The sequence below is a fragment of the Gigantopelta aegis genome, chromosome 8 (assembly GCF_016097555.1).
Source record: "Gigantopelta aegis isolate Gae_Host chromosome 8, Gae_host_genome, whole genome shotgun sequence".
Taxonomy (NCBI): domain Eukaryota; kingdom Metazoa; phylum Mollusca; class Gastropoda; order Neomphalida; family Peltospiridae; genus Gigantopelta; species Gigantopelta aegis.
The window spans coordinates 78,984,019-78,999,352 of NC_054706.1; the positions used below are offsets into that span (position 1 = coordinate 78,984,019).

Here is a 15,334-nt window from a genome sequence, read left to right on the forward strand (position 1 = left end):
TTAATTAATAATTGTGGCTTTTTTATTGACTTAATGAATGCACAATGAAAGAGATAGTTTAGCTATTTTGTAATAACAAGCATCAAGACTATATTAGTTCTGATCTATAGTCATATTTAGTTTTTAATATACTTGTGGTAAATATGTATGCATACATACATACATACCATGTGTAATACAATTTATCCTATAACTTACCCATGATATCCATGTCATAAACCCATGTGATATTTTACTTTATTAACCCGGTTAATAATGGTATGCAAATTTGCAAGGTTTCTAGGTTATGTGTTGCCATAGATGAGTCATTTGCTTACAAGCCAACAAGACCCGTGTACCTGAGCGTAACGTTTCCAAAGATTTGTTTAAAATGCGTGACGTCAAACTAATCTGCGTATTACCGATGGCGGCAACTTTAGTACTGTGATTTACTAAACAATTAATTAAAATGTTATTTTAGAAGTGTTATAGGATATATAGAATTCGCTACTCGTGTTTTTTAATATGTAAAATATCAACCTCGTCTAGTTAATCGGTATTTGTCTCAGCAGAGCCTCGACAAATACCAATTAACATAGACTTGGTTGATATTTTCCATATTAAAAAACACTCGTGACGAATCCTCTATGTATTACAAATACATGTAGTTATTAATACAAACTGTAGTGTTCCATATGTATAATATTACAAATATTATATTAGATGAGTAGCTATACAGATCATGAGAGAAACTAATATAATTATTGCTGAACTCTTAAGTTGTAGGATTTTTTCAAATAACAGTATTGTAGAATGACATTTATTACATTCAATGTACAAGTACAAATTTCTTTGTTTTTTTATTTATTCAGTTTATTTGACATGAATGAATGGTGTTTTCTTTTTGTTAGTGTGTGTGTGTATGTTATGTGCAGGAGATCTTAGAACAAAACTGGTTTGTAATCTTTTTCTTTCTTTCATTTTTTTTGTTTCTTATTTCTTTTTCTTTGTCCTTGATACATGTTGACATTTAATAAGCTGGACATTTCATCACCCAGAGTGATTTTCAGACATCATTGTTAATCAAATGAAATGTGGTGACAAATCTTCCTAAAAATAATATAATCTGTCCCTGCCAGCCGAAAACGTTTTTTTATCAATAACATTAATTTGGCATGACACATGTTTTTACATGGCTCACCCTGTCCATTGCCAAATTAGCCAATTGCTAATTTTTATTCAAAGTGGCTACAATATTTAGTCTTTGGCGATTAAAAGGTTTTTTTTTTTTAATTAACCACATTTTAATCATTTGCAAGAAAATACTCTACATATCTGAAAATTGGCTGAACCAAAATTTGTTCCATGGTGATCCCTGTAATATTTATCTCTAACAAAATGTGTTCCAGGGTGATCCCTGTAATATTTATCTCTAACAAAATTAAATAAAGATGTTTTCCTTTACTTTTTCTTTTCTTTTAATAAAGTGCTGTTTGGCGCTAAATATTGGGATGGACTATTGCTAATGCCGTGAGCTACCTTCAATTTGCATCCATAATGAGAAAGATGCTTGTTGATTACCCATTTTCTCTCTCAACGTTATAAGCATTATATTTGTACATCTCACACTTTTGTAAATGAATATTAATCAAAAGTTATCGGATTTTTTTACATATTAAGTTATTAATTTATTGATCTGTAATATCTTAATAGTGGCTATAATTAATTTTACTTTCTAACAACTATAATAATAAATTGCAATATTCATTTGTAATATCCTCCCTTTGTTACAATAGCCAACATAATATTTTTATGCATTTTTTCTCCAAAAAGCATTTTACTCTGCATTCACAATTTAATTGGTATTTCTGTATATTGTAGCACTTCTAGTCATGCTTGCTTGGTCATGGGAAAACACTGGTGACTGGAAAACACTGGTTGTGGGAAAATACTGGTTTGTTTGTACTTTCTGTAAATGATGGTAATGGGAATAACTTTTTACTTCTTTTTCTTTTTGAAACTCGATGCTTCTTGTTAGTAATAAAATATGACTGTGTTATTTTAGACTTCTTATTAGTTAGGGTTTTGTGTTGCTCTCTCTCTCTCTCTCTCTCTCTCTCTCTCTCTCTCTCTCTCTCTCTCTCTCTCTCTCTCTCTCTCTCTTTAGAGTAATTACTGTTAAACATTGTTATTGACTTTGTTTGTATTCTTTAATTTAACATTTATTTGTAAATTAAATTATTTTTATTTAATGTGAAATATGTTTTTAACCTCCAGCCTAACGCTACTGGGATTAGGCCTATAGATTCTATGTTTTTTTACATCCAGCCTAACGCTACTGGGACTATAGATTCTATGTTTTTTACCTCCAGCCTAACGCTACTGGGACTGTAGATTCTATGTTTTTGACCTCCAGCCTAACGCTACTGGGACTATAGATTCTATGTTTTTGACCTCCAGCCTAACGCTACTGGGACTATAGATTCTATGTTTTTGACCTCCAGCCTAACGCTACTGGGACTACAGATTCTATGTTTTTAACCTCCAGCCTAACGCTACTGGGACTATAGATTCTATGTTTGGGACTATAGATTCTATGTTTTTGACCTCCAGCCTAATGCTACTGGGACTATAGATTCTATGTTTTTGACCTCCAGCCTAACGTTACTGGGACTATAGATTCTATGTTTTTAACCTCCAGCCTAACGCTACTGGGACTATAGATTCTATGTTTTTGACCTCCAGCCTAACACTACTGGGATTATAGATTCTGTTTTTTTATACGGAAAGGCTACATTTATCTATACTTTTTAACTTTCAGAAAAAGAAACCTGTTTTGTAAAGTACGAAAGAGTCACTCTGTGATTGTGGGGTATGATTTCATGATGGAGCACAGTCATGACACTTCATTGATTTTGTCACTTACTTCATACAATTTTATAATATTCTGCATATTGTTGTTGTCATATACAAACTATGACCTAAAGCTAAAATAATACACAGAATAGCTACATTACATTTTGGTTAGAATATTCTCAAATGCAGAAAATATCAAGAACTCCTCTCATAAAGCAGCATTCTCTCTTTCTCATCTTTTAACATCTTCTGCTAATGCAAAACTCAAACTTTAACTGTTGCCGGATATGGTTATGAGAATTTGTGAGATGACCATCCATTTTAAAACTGCTATTACAGTTAGGACAGAGAACACCTTATGCTGCTCTGTGTTCAATGGCGGTGGGCGTTTTCCTGCTTGGTCTTTTAAATTCCAATGCCAAAATTCACATTTCTGCTTAATCTGGTTGATTTACAAGTAAACTGTTCATTCCCTATATTAGGGAATGATAAATGTATTCCATGTACACTAGTATGCAACATTTTTTTAACGGGACATTCCTGAGTTTGCTGCATTCTAAGATGTTTCCGACTAATAAAATATTTCTACGATTAAACTTGCATATTAAATACATTTTCTTGTTTAGAATATCAGTGTCTGTATATTCATTGTGTTTCTGGTCGTCTTAATATTTGTAAGAAGCACAAATTGGATTTTGTCTTCAAATAATTTTGTACACACGTAAAAACTATATTTTAGGAAATAAGATGAAATTTAACCTAGTACAAATATTAGAACGATCAGAAATACGTTTAATATACAGCCACTAATATTTTATGCAGAAAAATATATTTGATATGTAATTACAGTCGTTAAAAAGTCTGTTAATAACATCTTAAAAAGTGCAGCAAACTCAGGAATGTCCCTTTAATGTTTTAAGAATGTGTAAAAGTTTTGTATGTAACAGAATCAGTTATAAATTGTCACTTTTGGTTCAAATGTGTCAGTTTGTTTTCATATTATGTGTACAACGAGTTTTGATCATGGAACGTTTTGTTTTGTAGCAAAACGTTTTCAGTATTTTTATTTATCGTTTGTTTGTCACTTGATCATCGATTTCATCAGGCTAGCGTTGACACGCAGCCGCCGATATAGTAAACAATAAAACAGTGTTTTTGGTTCTCCGTGATGTTTTTGTTGTGTTCTCTTCATCGTGCATTCATTTGTCATATATAATTATCTACCACCAGGTACCTCAATTATATTCAAACTACATTCAATTACAGAACACAACATCAAAGAAATTCTTTATTAGATGTGAAAACAAAGTGAATAGGGCAGAAATATTAAATACACTGACATCCAAAAGAAACTTTACAAGGACTGCAATTATTTTGGAGAAAATCAACAAACGGTACAGTGGGATATGAAAGAATCAGAAAGTTGATCTAAACGTCACAATGCACTTCATGATACATGCAAAGTGTTTGTAAGGTGGTTTTGAAATTGATTCTTTTCGATTACCAACAATATTTATCAAATTATTCAAATTTTATGTATGTCAAGTTTCCATTAGAAATCAGTATATTATCGAGAGCTGTGCACCAGAACTCTAAAAAGTTGCAAAAGTGAAAGAAGCACATCATTTCACATTTCCTTCTGCTTTTTTTTTCTCTTTTAAGTTTATTTTTTATTTGGAGGGGTTTGCATACATGTAACTAATGAGTGAAGCAAAGCTATATATATTAAATGGTAAAACTTATTGTAGTGAAAACCATGATATTTGATATGATCAGTTCTGGTTATGAGCCCTCGATGTACTGTGATAATAAAAAAGAAAACAAAATATCACACGTGCAATGACAACTATCACAGAAACAAGTAAGTAAAAGTATATCACAAACAAAAATAATTGTGAAATGTCTTTACCATAATAATAATAGAGCGTGGTCTTTGTTCTTGCCAATGGAGAATTTTGTTAATTGTCCCAAAAACAACATTGATACACTCGGGCTGTTAAATCTCTTCCACCACCCCCCACGTACTATAATATAATTACCTGAACAACACAAAGTTATCCACAATGAAGACCGTATCTCTGCACACCGCAGTCGAATTGACGTTTGGCAATGACCCCTGAATCTCTATTTAGTGCCTGTTCCATACGAGGACAGTTATTCCCGAGTCCATTGAGGCTTTTGATTTTAAAAATCACAAGAGGTCAGGGTAATCACATAAACACGCCTGTAATAAAACTTGTTTTTAACAAAAAAACTTCCCAATAATTTCTAGTTCTATATTGACGTGACATTCCCTTGTAATTCCGGACGGTTCGCAATAAATGTTATCACAGATTTGCTTAAACAAAATTTACATTCGGTTTTTTTTTTTTATGGGTTTTTTTGGAAATTGGACAATCTGATGCAAAAATAGATCATAGTTGAACAAATATATTTAGTTTGAAATGGAAAGTCAAGTATAACTTCATTTGCAACTATCACAGCGTAGATTTATCTGTGCACTAAGTTTATCTGATGATTGATTTAAGGTAAGACGCATCAGTCCTTTGCCTCAAAAGTGAACCGAGGAATTGCATATATTTAAACCAAATATTAAATAATAATGCTAAAACTAATATAAAAAAAACCCCATATTATTAAGTTTTAAACCTGTACCAACTCTAATGACATTTTAAAAATAAAATATAGTTAAATAACAAACATTATCTAACAAATTAAGATCAGATTCTATAGACTAAAGCTCAGTTATAAAATGGTTAAGTCGAATGCTGGAACAAGAACGGTACAATTATCTTACATATTTTCCAATAACATATCAAGTGTTATGTGATATAATAACTTAATTTACCAAGTGAGTTCAGCACTATTTTGAGTGAAATGTAAATGTATAAAATTATATGAAGGTATTGTGTGTTTTACAGTTCCTGGTTCGCCCACCGATACTCCCAGCTGTTGAACTCGTTGATGAGTTCCTCACCAACAGACGGACTGACCGAACGTTTTGTAATGTCTGAAATAAAAACACTCACTTTAACACAGATTGCCATTTAAAAACTTGATAGTTTCATCAACTAATAAAACTAGAAACCATTATTTATTATTATGTGCTTTTAGAAGGATACAGTTATTAAAACCGGTAAATCTGAATGACAAAACCATTAACCCCATTTTTACCCACGGCAATCCAAAGGATGTTGGAAACAATTTCATGATTGCCCTATGAATCAGTGATAGGATGACTGCCACTTTCCAGCATCCTACATCCTACATTGTACATTGTCAATAGGACTACTTATTACAAAGTCTGTACATTGTCAAAATATAATTTTCAGGCTGCCAATGAGGACTGCCACTAAATGTAGGCCGAATCATCCTTCCTAGATTGCCAATAACGTTTTGTTCAGGGAGGGGTTACTTTTAAACTGACAAGTATAGAATTCCAATATTGATCTACGCACCACCACCCCCCACCAAAAAAAAAATCATACCTAGTCTAAAATACGTAGAGAGAGAGAGAGAGAGAGAGAGAGAGAGAATGTGCACAGCTACTAAGAAAAGGCATTTTTAAATTAAAAAGGGTACTTTTATTTTCACCCCCACTATGTATGATAAGGTAAAACATTGACTGAAGAGGAGCAAGCTACAAAGAAGAAAGTCTTAATTTAGTATTGGTACTGACCGTGCGACAGACTGCGGACTGTCGTCTGCGCTATGAACTCCCGCGTGTAGAGCGGACACGAGCTGGTCGACCACTCGGCTACCAGGTTCTCAATGGTCGCCTCAACCGCGTCCCTGCTGGCCTCATTCATGACGTATACCTCGATGTCGGTGACGTTTTTATTGTACACCACCACAGCCTGCATGTATAACGTGGACATGTTAGGGCTGTTAAGAGTCTGGACTAGAGGGACGTTTTGCGATCTTTACGGTGCTTAAGGGTGTATACTACCAAATCAAATCCCATAGACGACAGTAGTAAGTGTTTTTTTTTTTTTTAATCCAACACTCACATTTATCACCAATCACAGGACTTGTGGTGTTAACTTATTTATCTTAAGTACGTTTACCTACATGTCTACAATATATTGTATTAACTGACGTAAAGACTCGAGACTCTAAACGAGTCTGAGACTCTAACGTTATGGCATCGCCAAACAAATTGCATGCCTCTCTCTCTCTCTCTCTCTCTCTCTCTCTCTCTCTCTCTCTCTCTCTCTCTCTCTCTCTCTCTCTCTCTCTCTCTCTCTCTCTCTCTCTCTCTCTCTCACACACACTGGTGAGACCAGTAGAGGTAATTTTAATGTGAAAATTTAATGTGGGTGATGTAACTGACCGACTCACCCTTAAGGCTTCTTTCAGGGACACCGTGTCTGTCTCGTCGGCCACCCAGAATTTGACGGTCCCGACAGCGTTAATACAGTACATTTTCAGAAGCAGTTCCAACACCGGACTAGGGTTCTCAGCCTGGGGGTACAACTCTTCCTGGACACTCGCTTTAGGGTCGGGGCGGTATGTCGTGCCAACAGTGTTGACTATCAAAGAAACATATTTACGTAAAAATGGTCAGTTTTGTAGTCTCTTTTCCACTATATCTATATAATGTTTTGCATCGCTAAATTGCCCCTTTACAACCTCCCCCTAACAACAACCCCCCAAAAGAAGTGATTATTAATTTGACCAGAAGGTAACGATTGACTCACTTTAATACGCCGACCACATTGGCAATCCCGTGTCCCAGGGCCCATCCCCCTTTTGGTTAGTATCAGATGACCGGCCTCGGTGGTGTCCTGGTTAAGCCATCGGACATAATGTTGGTAGGTACTGGGTTCGCAGCCCGGTACCGGCTCCCACCCGGTGCGAATTTTAACGACTCGGTGGGTAGGTGTAAGACCACTTCACCCTCTTCTCGCTCACTAACCACTAAGAACTAACCCTCTGTCCTGGACAGACGGCCCAGATAGCCGAGTTGTGTGCCCAGGACAGCGTGCTTGAACCCTAATTGAATGTAAGCACGAAAAGAACTTGAAATGACTATTAGATCTTGTAGAAAAGACTGTCCATTTTCATCAAAGCACAGTTCTACTCCTCATGTCATTATTTGACCACTCTGACCTACAATATGAGGCCAATTTCACAAAACATCGTAAATTTATGTCTAAGACTAGTAGTTATACAGGGCCTACATTTACAAGTATTTGGCATCAAAATTACATCATTACGAAAAATGTACTGTTTTAAGGACAAAATCAAATGAATCATGTGTACTTGTAACAAAATGTGTTGTAATATAACAGTAATAAGAATTGTGGTTTAGTTGTAAATTTACATTTACGTGCAAAACTAAACGCTTTTTGTTTTCTTGCTGTTTTTGATGACCTGATTTGGAACACGAGAACTATAAACTGTTTCAACACTGATCATCTTACCCTGACCATAATTACCAGAAATTAAATTAAATAATTTAATGTAGTTCCAAAAATGCAAACGTTTTCACATTATAAACTATTCCAAAACAGTATTTTGGGTACCTTAACTACCCCTATTAGGTGCGGTTTCACAGGGACTTGGGAGGTGCGCGGTGCTGACACCCACCCTTTTTTTTTTTAAAACTAATGATACAGCTAAAATTCAAAGCACAAACCCACTAATTTTAGAACTACCTCTACCTGTCACTATGATCATTTCTGGACAGAAAAGAAAGTAAAGGAGTAACTGTTCTAACATAAATGACATGTCAGCACATACTAAAAGTCGGCGCACACGAGCGATAAAAAAAAAAGCAGCGACGTGTGTTAAAAATCGCAGTCCGGCAAAAATCGGATGAACGCAGCAAAAACGCACCGTGTGCGACTATCCTGCGTTGCGGCTGCGTTGCGTTTTTTAATGCTGCGATGCATTTTCAGAAATCAAACATGTTTGATATTGAACGGATGAACGCAGACGGATCCGATTGAAAATGCACCGTGTGCGCCAATATGCGTCTGCCTTGCGTTGAGATTTGTAACACGAACGAATCGTCTGTCGAAGTGTTTCAACATGGCGTCATCCACCGACACCATGTGGACTGAAGGAAACGAAGACATGTCGATAGAGCTCTACCAGGAGAGAACGTGCCTGTACCAGGTTCATTCACCGGAGTATAGTGATAGAGTTTTGAAAGCTGCGGCAATGGGGGAAATTGCCAAAAAATTACAACTGACTGGTATATTTAATTTTCGTACAGTAAGCCTACATTTGACGTAAATAAAGCCGTGATTGTGAGTACATACAGACAAGATGGAAGAGAGGACAGTCGTGATTGTGAGTACATACAGACAAGATGGAAGAGAGGACAGTCGTGATTGTGAGTACATACAGACAAGATGGAAGAGAGGAGAGTCCTCTATGGTGTGTCCATACAGACAAGATGGAAGAGAGGACAGTCGTGATTGTGAGTACATACAGACAAGATGGAAGAGAGGACAGTCGTGATTGTGAGTACATACAGACAAGATGGAAGAGAGGAGAGTCCTCTATGGTGTGTCCACTCTAGAGTCATGATTGTGAGTACATACAGACAAGATGGAAGAGAGGAGAGTCGTGGTTGTGAGTACATACAGACAAGATGGAAGAGAGGACAGTCGTGATTGTGAGTACATACAGACAAGATGGAAGAGAGGACAGCCGTGATTGTGAGTACGTACAGACAAGATGGAAGAGAGGAGAGCCATGATTGTGAGTACGTACAGACACGATGGAAGAGAGGACAGCCATGATTGTGAGTACATACAGACAAGATGGAAGAGAGGAGAGTCATGATTGTGAGTACATACAGACAAGATGGAAGAGAGGAGAGTCCTCTATGGTGTGTCCACTCTAGAGTCATGATTGTGAGTACGTACAGACACGATGGAAGAGAGGACAGTCGTGATTGTGAGTACATACAGACAAGATGGAAGAGAGGAGAGTCATGATTGTGAGTACATACAGACAAGATGGAAGAGAGGAGAGTCCTCTATGGTGTGTCCACTCTAGAGTCATGATTGTGAGTACATACAGACAAGGTGGAAGAGAGGACAGTCGTGATTGTGAGTGCATACAGACAAGAGGGAAGAGAGGACAGTCGTGATTGTGAGTATATACCGACAAGATGGAAGAGAGGAAAGTCGTGATTGTGAGTACATACCGACAAGTTGGAAGAGAGGACAGCCGTGATTGTGAGTACATACAGACAAGATGGAAGAGAGGAGAGCCGTGATTGTGAGTACATACAGACAAGATGGAAGAGAGGAGAGCCGTGATTGTGAGTACATACAGACAAGATGGAAGAGAGGACAGCCGTGATTGTAAGTACATACAGACAAGATGGAAGAGAGGACAGCCGTGATTGTGAGTACATACAGACAAGATGGAAGAGAGGAAAGTCGTGATTGTGACTACATACAGACAAGATGGAAGAGAGGACAGTCGTGATTGTGAGTGCATACAGACAAGAGGGAAGAGAGGACAGTCGTGATTGTGAGTATATACCGACAAGATGGAAGAGAGGAAAGTCGTGATTGTGAGTACATACCGACAAGTTGGAAGAGAGGACAGCCGTGATTGTGAGTACATACAGACAAGATGGAAGAGAGGAGAGCCGTGATTGTGAGTACATACAGACAAGATGGAAGAGAGGAGAGCCGTGATTGTGAGTACATACAGACAAGATGGAAGAGAGGACAGCCGTGATTGTAAGTACATACAGACAAGATGGAAGAGAGGACAGCCGTGATTGTGAGTACATACAGACAAGATGGAAGAGAGGAAAGTCCTGATTGTGAGTACAAACAGACAAGATGGAAGAGAGGACAGCCATGATTGTGAGTACATACAGACAAGATGGAAGAGAGGACAGTCATGATTGTGAGTACATACAGACAAGATGGAAGAGAGGACAGCCGTGATTGTGAGTACATACATACAAGATGGAAGAGAGGACAGTCGTGATTGTGACTACATACAGACAAGATGGAAGAGAGGACAGTCGTGATTGTGAGTACATACAGACAAGATGGAAGAGAGGAGAGTCCTCTATGGTGTGTCCACTCTAGAGTCATGATTGTGAGTACATACAGACAAGATGGAAGAGAGGAAAGTCATGGTTGTGAGTACATACAGACAAGATGGAAGAGAGGACAGTCGTGATTGTGAGTACATACAGACAAGATGGAAGAGAGGACAGTCGTGATTGTGAGTACGTACAGACAAGATGGAAGAGAGGAGAGTCCTCTATGGTGTGTCCGCTCTGACTGGCGTATCTGCGCAGCGCGGCGTTGTCTCGGGGGAAGATGTTCGACACTTCGCCTTCGTTGAGCAGCTCGAAGGGTGCCCAGTGTAGGAAGTTGTCACAGTTCTTCACCTTCTCGTCCCAGATCTCTCCTTCAGGGAAATAACAAGTCTTCAAATGAAATTTAAATCGTTCAAATACCTAATGAAATTTAAGTCGTTCAAAGAAGTAATGGAATTTAAATACTTTAAAGACTTAATGAAATCTAAATACTTTAAAGACCTAATGACATTTAAATACTTCAAAGACTTAATGCAATTTAAATACTTTAAAGACCTAATGAAATTTAAATACTTCAAAGACCTAATTAAATTTAAATATTTCAAAGACCTAATGAAATCTAAATACTTTAAAGACCTAATGCAATTTAAATACTTTAAAGACCTAATGAATTTAAATACTTCCCACTCACCCTTCCTCTCATCAAACAATTTTTTTTTGGAAAGGCCAAAAACCATTCATATCATTATAAAAATTGTAAGAAGCATTTACCATCCATACATGTTCCACATAAGCTGAAACACTTCTCAAAGGCTGCCTGTAGCTCATCGTGATCGTGATACCACCATTTGCGCGCCAATTCCTTTGCCATGACCTCGATGTGATTCTTTCTGATTTGCTCCGTGTCCCTACAGAACTGGCTGCCACTGGATGGCACGCACTCGTCGGGGCCTCGGCTCACAACTCGGGCCGAGTGCGTGTGTTGGAAGTGTACAGATTGGCGGGCTGGCGGGTCAGCGTTACTACAGGCATCGTCAAGGTCATCTGGGTCGATCAGCCGATGTTCTAGTGAAAACAGAAGTTTATTAATACAAACATATTGCCAGTATTTGTTTAGTATGCAGAAATATATTTAAATGGTTATTGAAGTTTTGGATAATTCCGGACAACATTCGGAGAAGACTAGGAAGCTCTAAAACTGTCATATGTTTAATTGCATCTAAAAACATGAAAGGTAAAAATAAATAAATAATAACAAGAAATTAAAAAACATGTTCTAGTAATAATAACACTCTGGTGTTATATTTTAATTTTCACATATCGGGTCACAATTACAATGTCGAAGGAAGGAAATGTTTTATTAACGACGCACTCAACACATTTTATTTACGGTTATATAGCGTCGGACATATGGTTAAGGACCACACCATATATTGAGGGAGGAAACCCGCTGTTGACAATACATGGGCTACTTTTTTCGATTAGCAGCAAGGGATCTTTTATGTGCGTCATCATACAGGATAGCACATACCACGGCCTTTGTGGTACCAGTCGTGGTGCACTGGCTGGAACGAGAAATAGTCCAATGGGCCCATTGACTGTGATCGATCCCAATACAATATCGAATTGATATATAATTACCAATCATCATATTATATATCATATCATAATATCATATCATATATCATATCATATCATATCTCAAACCTCATATCATATATCATATATCATATCATATCATATCATGTCATATATCAATATTATTTCAGCACCAGCATTTAGTTGTACTATTTTAAGGCATTTTATTACATCTTAGAATTGATCTTTGATTTTAAAATAGTATTAGCAATCTTACGCGATGCCAGTTTGAACCTGTTCTGTAGCATTTCCTTATATGAAGCAAGGAAGTATTCACTGGGAATAAGACTTTGATCGTCCGTCCAGAAATCAAACTCGTCCTGCATGCAAACGAACACCGTGTCCTTGTACAGCCCGATGCCTACCGCTGAGGCAGCGTCGTGGAAGATGGGGCCACACATGTCTACAGTCGTCTTCAGCAGTAACGACAGCGATGACGCGTCGACGATGGTGTTCGGGTCTGAGGCTCCAAGTCTTATCTCCATGCCTTCTCCGCTGGAGAACTTGCCAAAACGCTGGTCCATCGCGTCAATCTTGAGCTGTTCCTCCTGGGCAGACATGTAGGCATTGACGATGTCAATGGTCTTCACTGTAAGTAATCGTGCAGAAGCTGAAGGTGTGTATAGTTAAGACGTGTTTATTTGAAACCATCAGTGGACATGACAAATTATAAACCATCAGTGGACATGACAAATTATAAACCATCAGTGGACATCACAAATTATAAACCATCAGTGGACATCACAAATTAACAAGTCCAAGTAAACTAAAGTTATGTTTGAGAAGTACACTAAAGTACTGTTGGAAATGGTTACACTGCATTTTAATTACCAAGGCAAAACAGCATGGCACGGAGCGACAGTCATGAATACAACGCAATGCTAGGCATGGTCATGTATGGTTATACATGGCCAAGTGTCTTCATGTATGGTCATGTATGGTATGGTATGGTCCTCTATGTCCAAGCATGGTCATTTATGTATGGCCAAGTATGGTCAGCTATGGTCATGTTTCTCCAGGTATGGGTAATGCAATGTATGACATGACGTGTCATTGCATGACACGGAAAGGTAACCTAACGCAAATGAACCTAAACGACGACATCACGCAGACATGTAATCGGTTCTCACCATCTTGTGGATTCCACTTGTTGAGTTTGTGAAGCAGGGCCGAGTGACACATGGTCAGTCTAGGCTGGACTCGCAGGTAGCGGTAAGCGGAGTCTTTAGACTTGAACAAACCCAGCGGAGTGTTCTCGGCCAACTCCAGGTCCTCCTGTAGAAATAATATATGATTATTTAACACGTATAGGGACTGTAACTTTGATATTTCACATCCATTACTATGTGGATATTGGCCACCTTCAGTGACAGTTGTAGGCCATAGGTTAATTATTGTTATTTCGTCCTTTACTTCATTCTCCGTGAACACGGTTGTGCCGAAAACAAAATTAGATCAAATTTCACTTAGCTTTTGATGTCGCATTTTTAAATTTACAACTTTTAATCTGTTGCCATTTTAACAATATTTGATCAATGGGCCTACAATGTTCACTGAATGTGGCAAATATCCATACAGTAATCAGTGTGAAATATTAAATTTACCGTCCCCATGCCGTTTAGCCAATTCCATATTCAGTAAGGTTATCGTTGGGCCACCCGATATATGAATATCTATATTTATATTATTACACACCTGGCTGTCGGGGTCGATTAGCGGGTGTTTCTTCTCATCAACGTATCGCGGCAACTTGTAGATGTCTTTCTTTGATGCTGGGGCTGACACGATCAGAACAGACGATTCAGGAAACCTCACTTTATCAGAATTCCAATCAACTGATTTTCTCACAGCCACAATGACTCTGGTACCTAAAATCGAGTTCATCAGATAGCAAGTTTTCTATATATAAAAGCGGTGACACGGCTATAAAATCAATGCATGCAAAATACATTTCATCTCTAAAATCTCACAAAAAAAAAGTTTCAAATCAACGACACCACTAGATCACATTAATTAATTAGCCATCAGCATTGTACGTGATACATATGGTAATTCTGACATGTATGCTTTAAAGGAAATCTGCTACATTTTCCCTTTACCATTCCCACTGACATGACAACACATACTATGCCCTTTCAAATACCAGTCGTAGAGCACTGTTTGGGACGAGAGAACAAAAAATAGTCTCGTAAAAGTTGGGATTGTGAAATTCGTCCATGAAATGAGTCGCCTTAATAAAGGTAGCTGTTACATTGACCGAAGGTCGTCTTTGATGTCCAGGCAATTTCAATGTCTGACCCTCCTTCCAAAATAAAATCCATGCAAACTCGTCTCCCCCCCCCCCCCCCAATGTATAATTACACACACACGTGCGCACAAATGCGGGAACACACACACACACACACACACACACACACCACACACACACACATTATACACTATATACCTACCGTCGTTCTTGACGTAGTCGATGTCTGCACAGCGCGCCAGTTTGCTGAGGGTGTTCATGTCTGCCCCCGAGTTGGTGCCGCTGAGTTTGAGTGTGAGCAGACGTCCCTCAGTCCGGAGAGAGGCTGCGTCAGGAGTGTGACCTTCTCGCGCTTCGTCAAACGCAGACACAATCCTTAGTTTCCCTACAGTGCAATTCACAACATGATATTTTACAGTTTCGCTGTGATCTACACAGTGCAAAACATACCACAACATGATAATTACACATTAATTTCGCTATGGTCTACACCGTGAAAAACATGCCACAACAGTGCAAAACATACCATAGTGTGATATTTACCCACATCAGTTTCGCTATGGTGTAGATGGTGCAAAACACCA

At 37.9% G+C, this 15,334-nt stretch overlaps 1 protein-coding gene across 1 annotated transcript in view; it reads right to left on the reverse strand.

Annotated features, from left to right (window-relative positions):
* Positions 1-4,110: 4,110 nt before the first annotated feature.
* The window catches only part of LOC121380136, a 36,261-nt gene continuing 25,037 nt past the window's right edge, over positions 4,111-15,334 (reverse strand). Inside the window, exons 9-17 of the mRNA XM_041508917.1 lie at positions 14,953-15,135; positions 14,198-14,370; positions 13,633-13,777; positions 12,720-13,091; positions 11,636-11,929; positions 11,059-11,235; positions 7,177-7,367; positions 6,515-6,692; positions 4,111-5,845 (exon numbers count right to left, since the gene is read on the reverse strand). Coding sequence (XP_041364851.1) covers positions 5,751-5,845; positions 6,515-6,692; positions 7,177-7,367; positions 11,059-11,235; positions 11,636-11,929; positions 12,720-13,091; positions 13,633-13,777; positions 14,198-14,370; positions 14,953-15,135 — 1,808 coding nt within the window. The 3' untranslated portion in view covers positions 4,111-5,750. The remainder of the gene's footprint in view (positions 5,846-6,514; positions 6,693-7,176; positions 7,368-11,058; positions 11,236-11,635; positions 11,930-12,719; positions 13,092-13,632; positions 13,778-14,197; positions 14,371-14,952; positions 15,136-15,334) is intronic.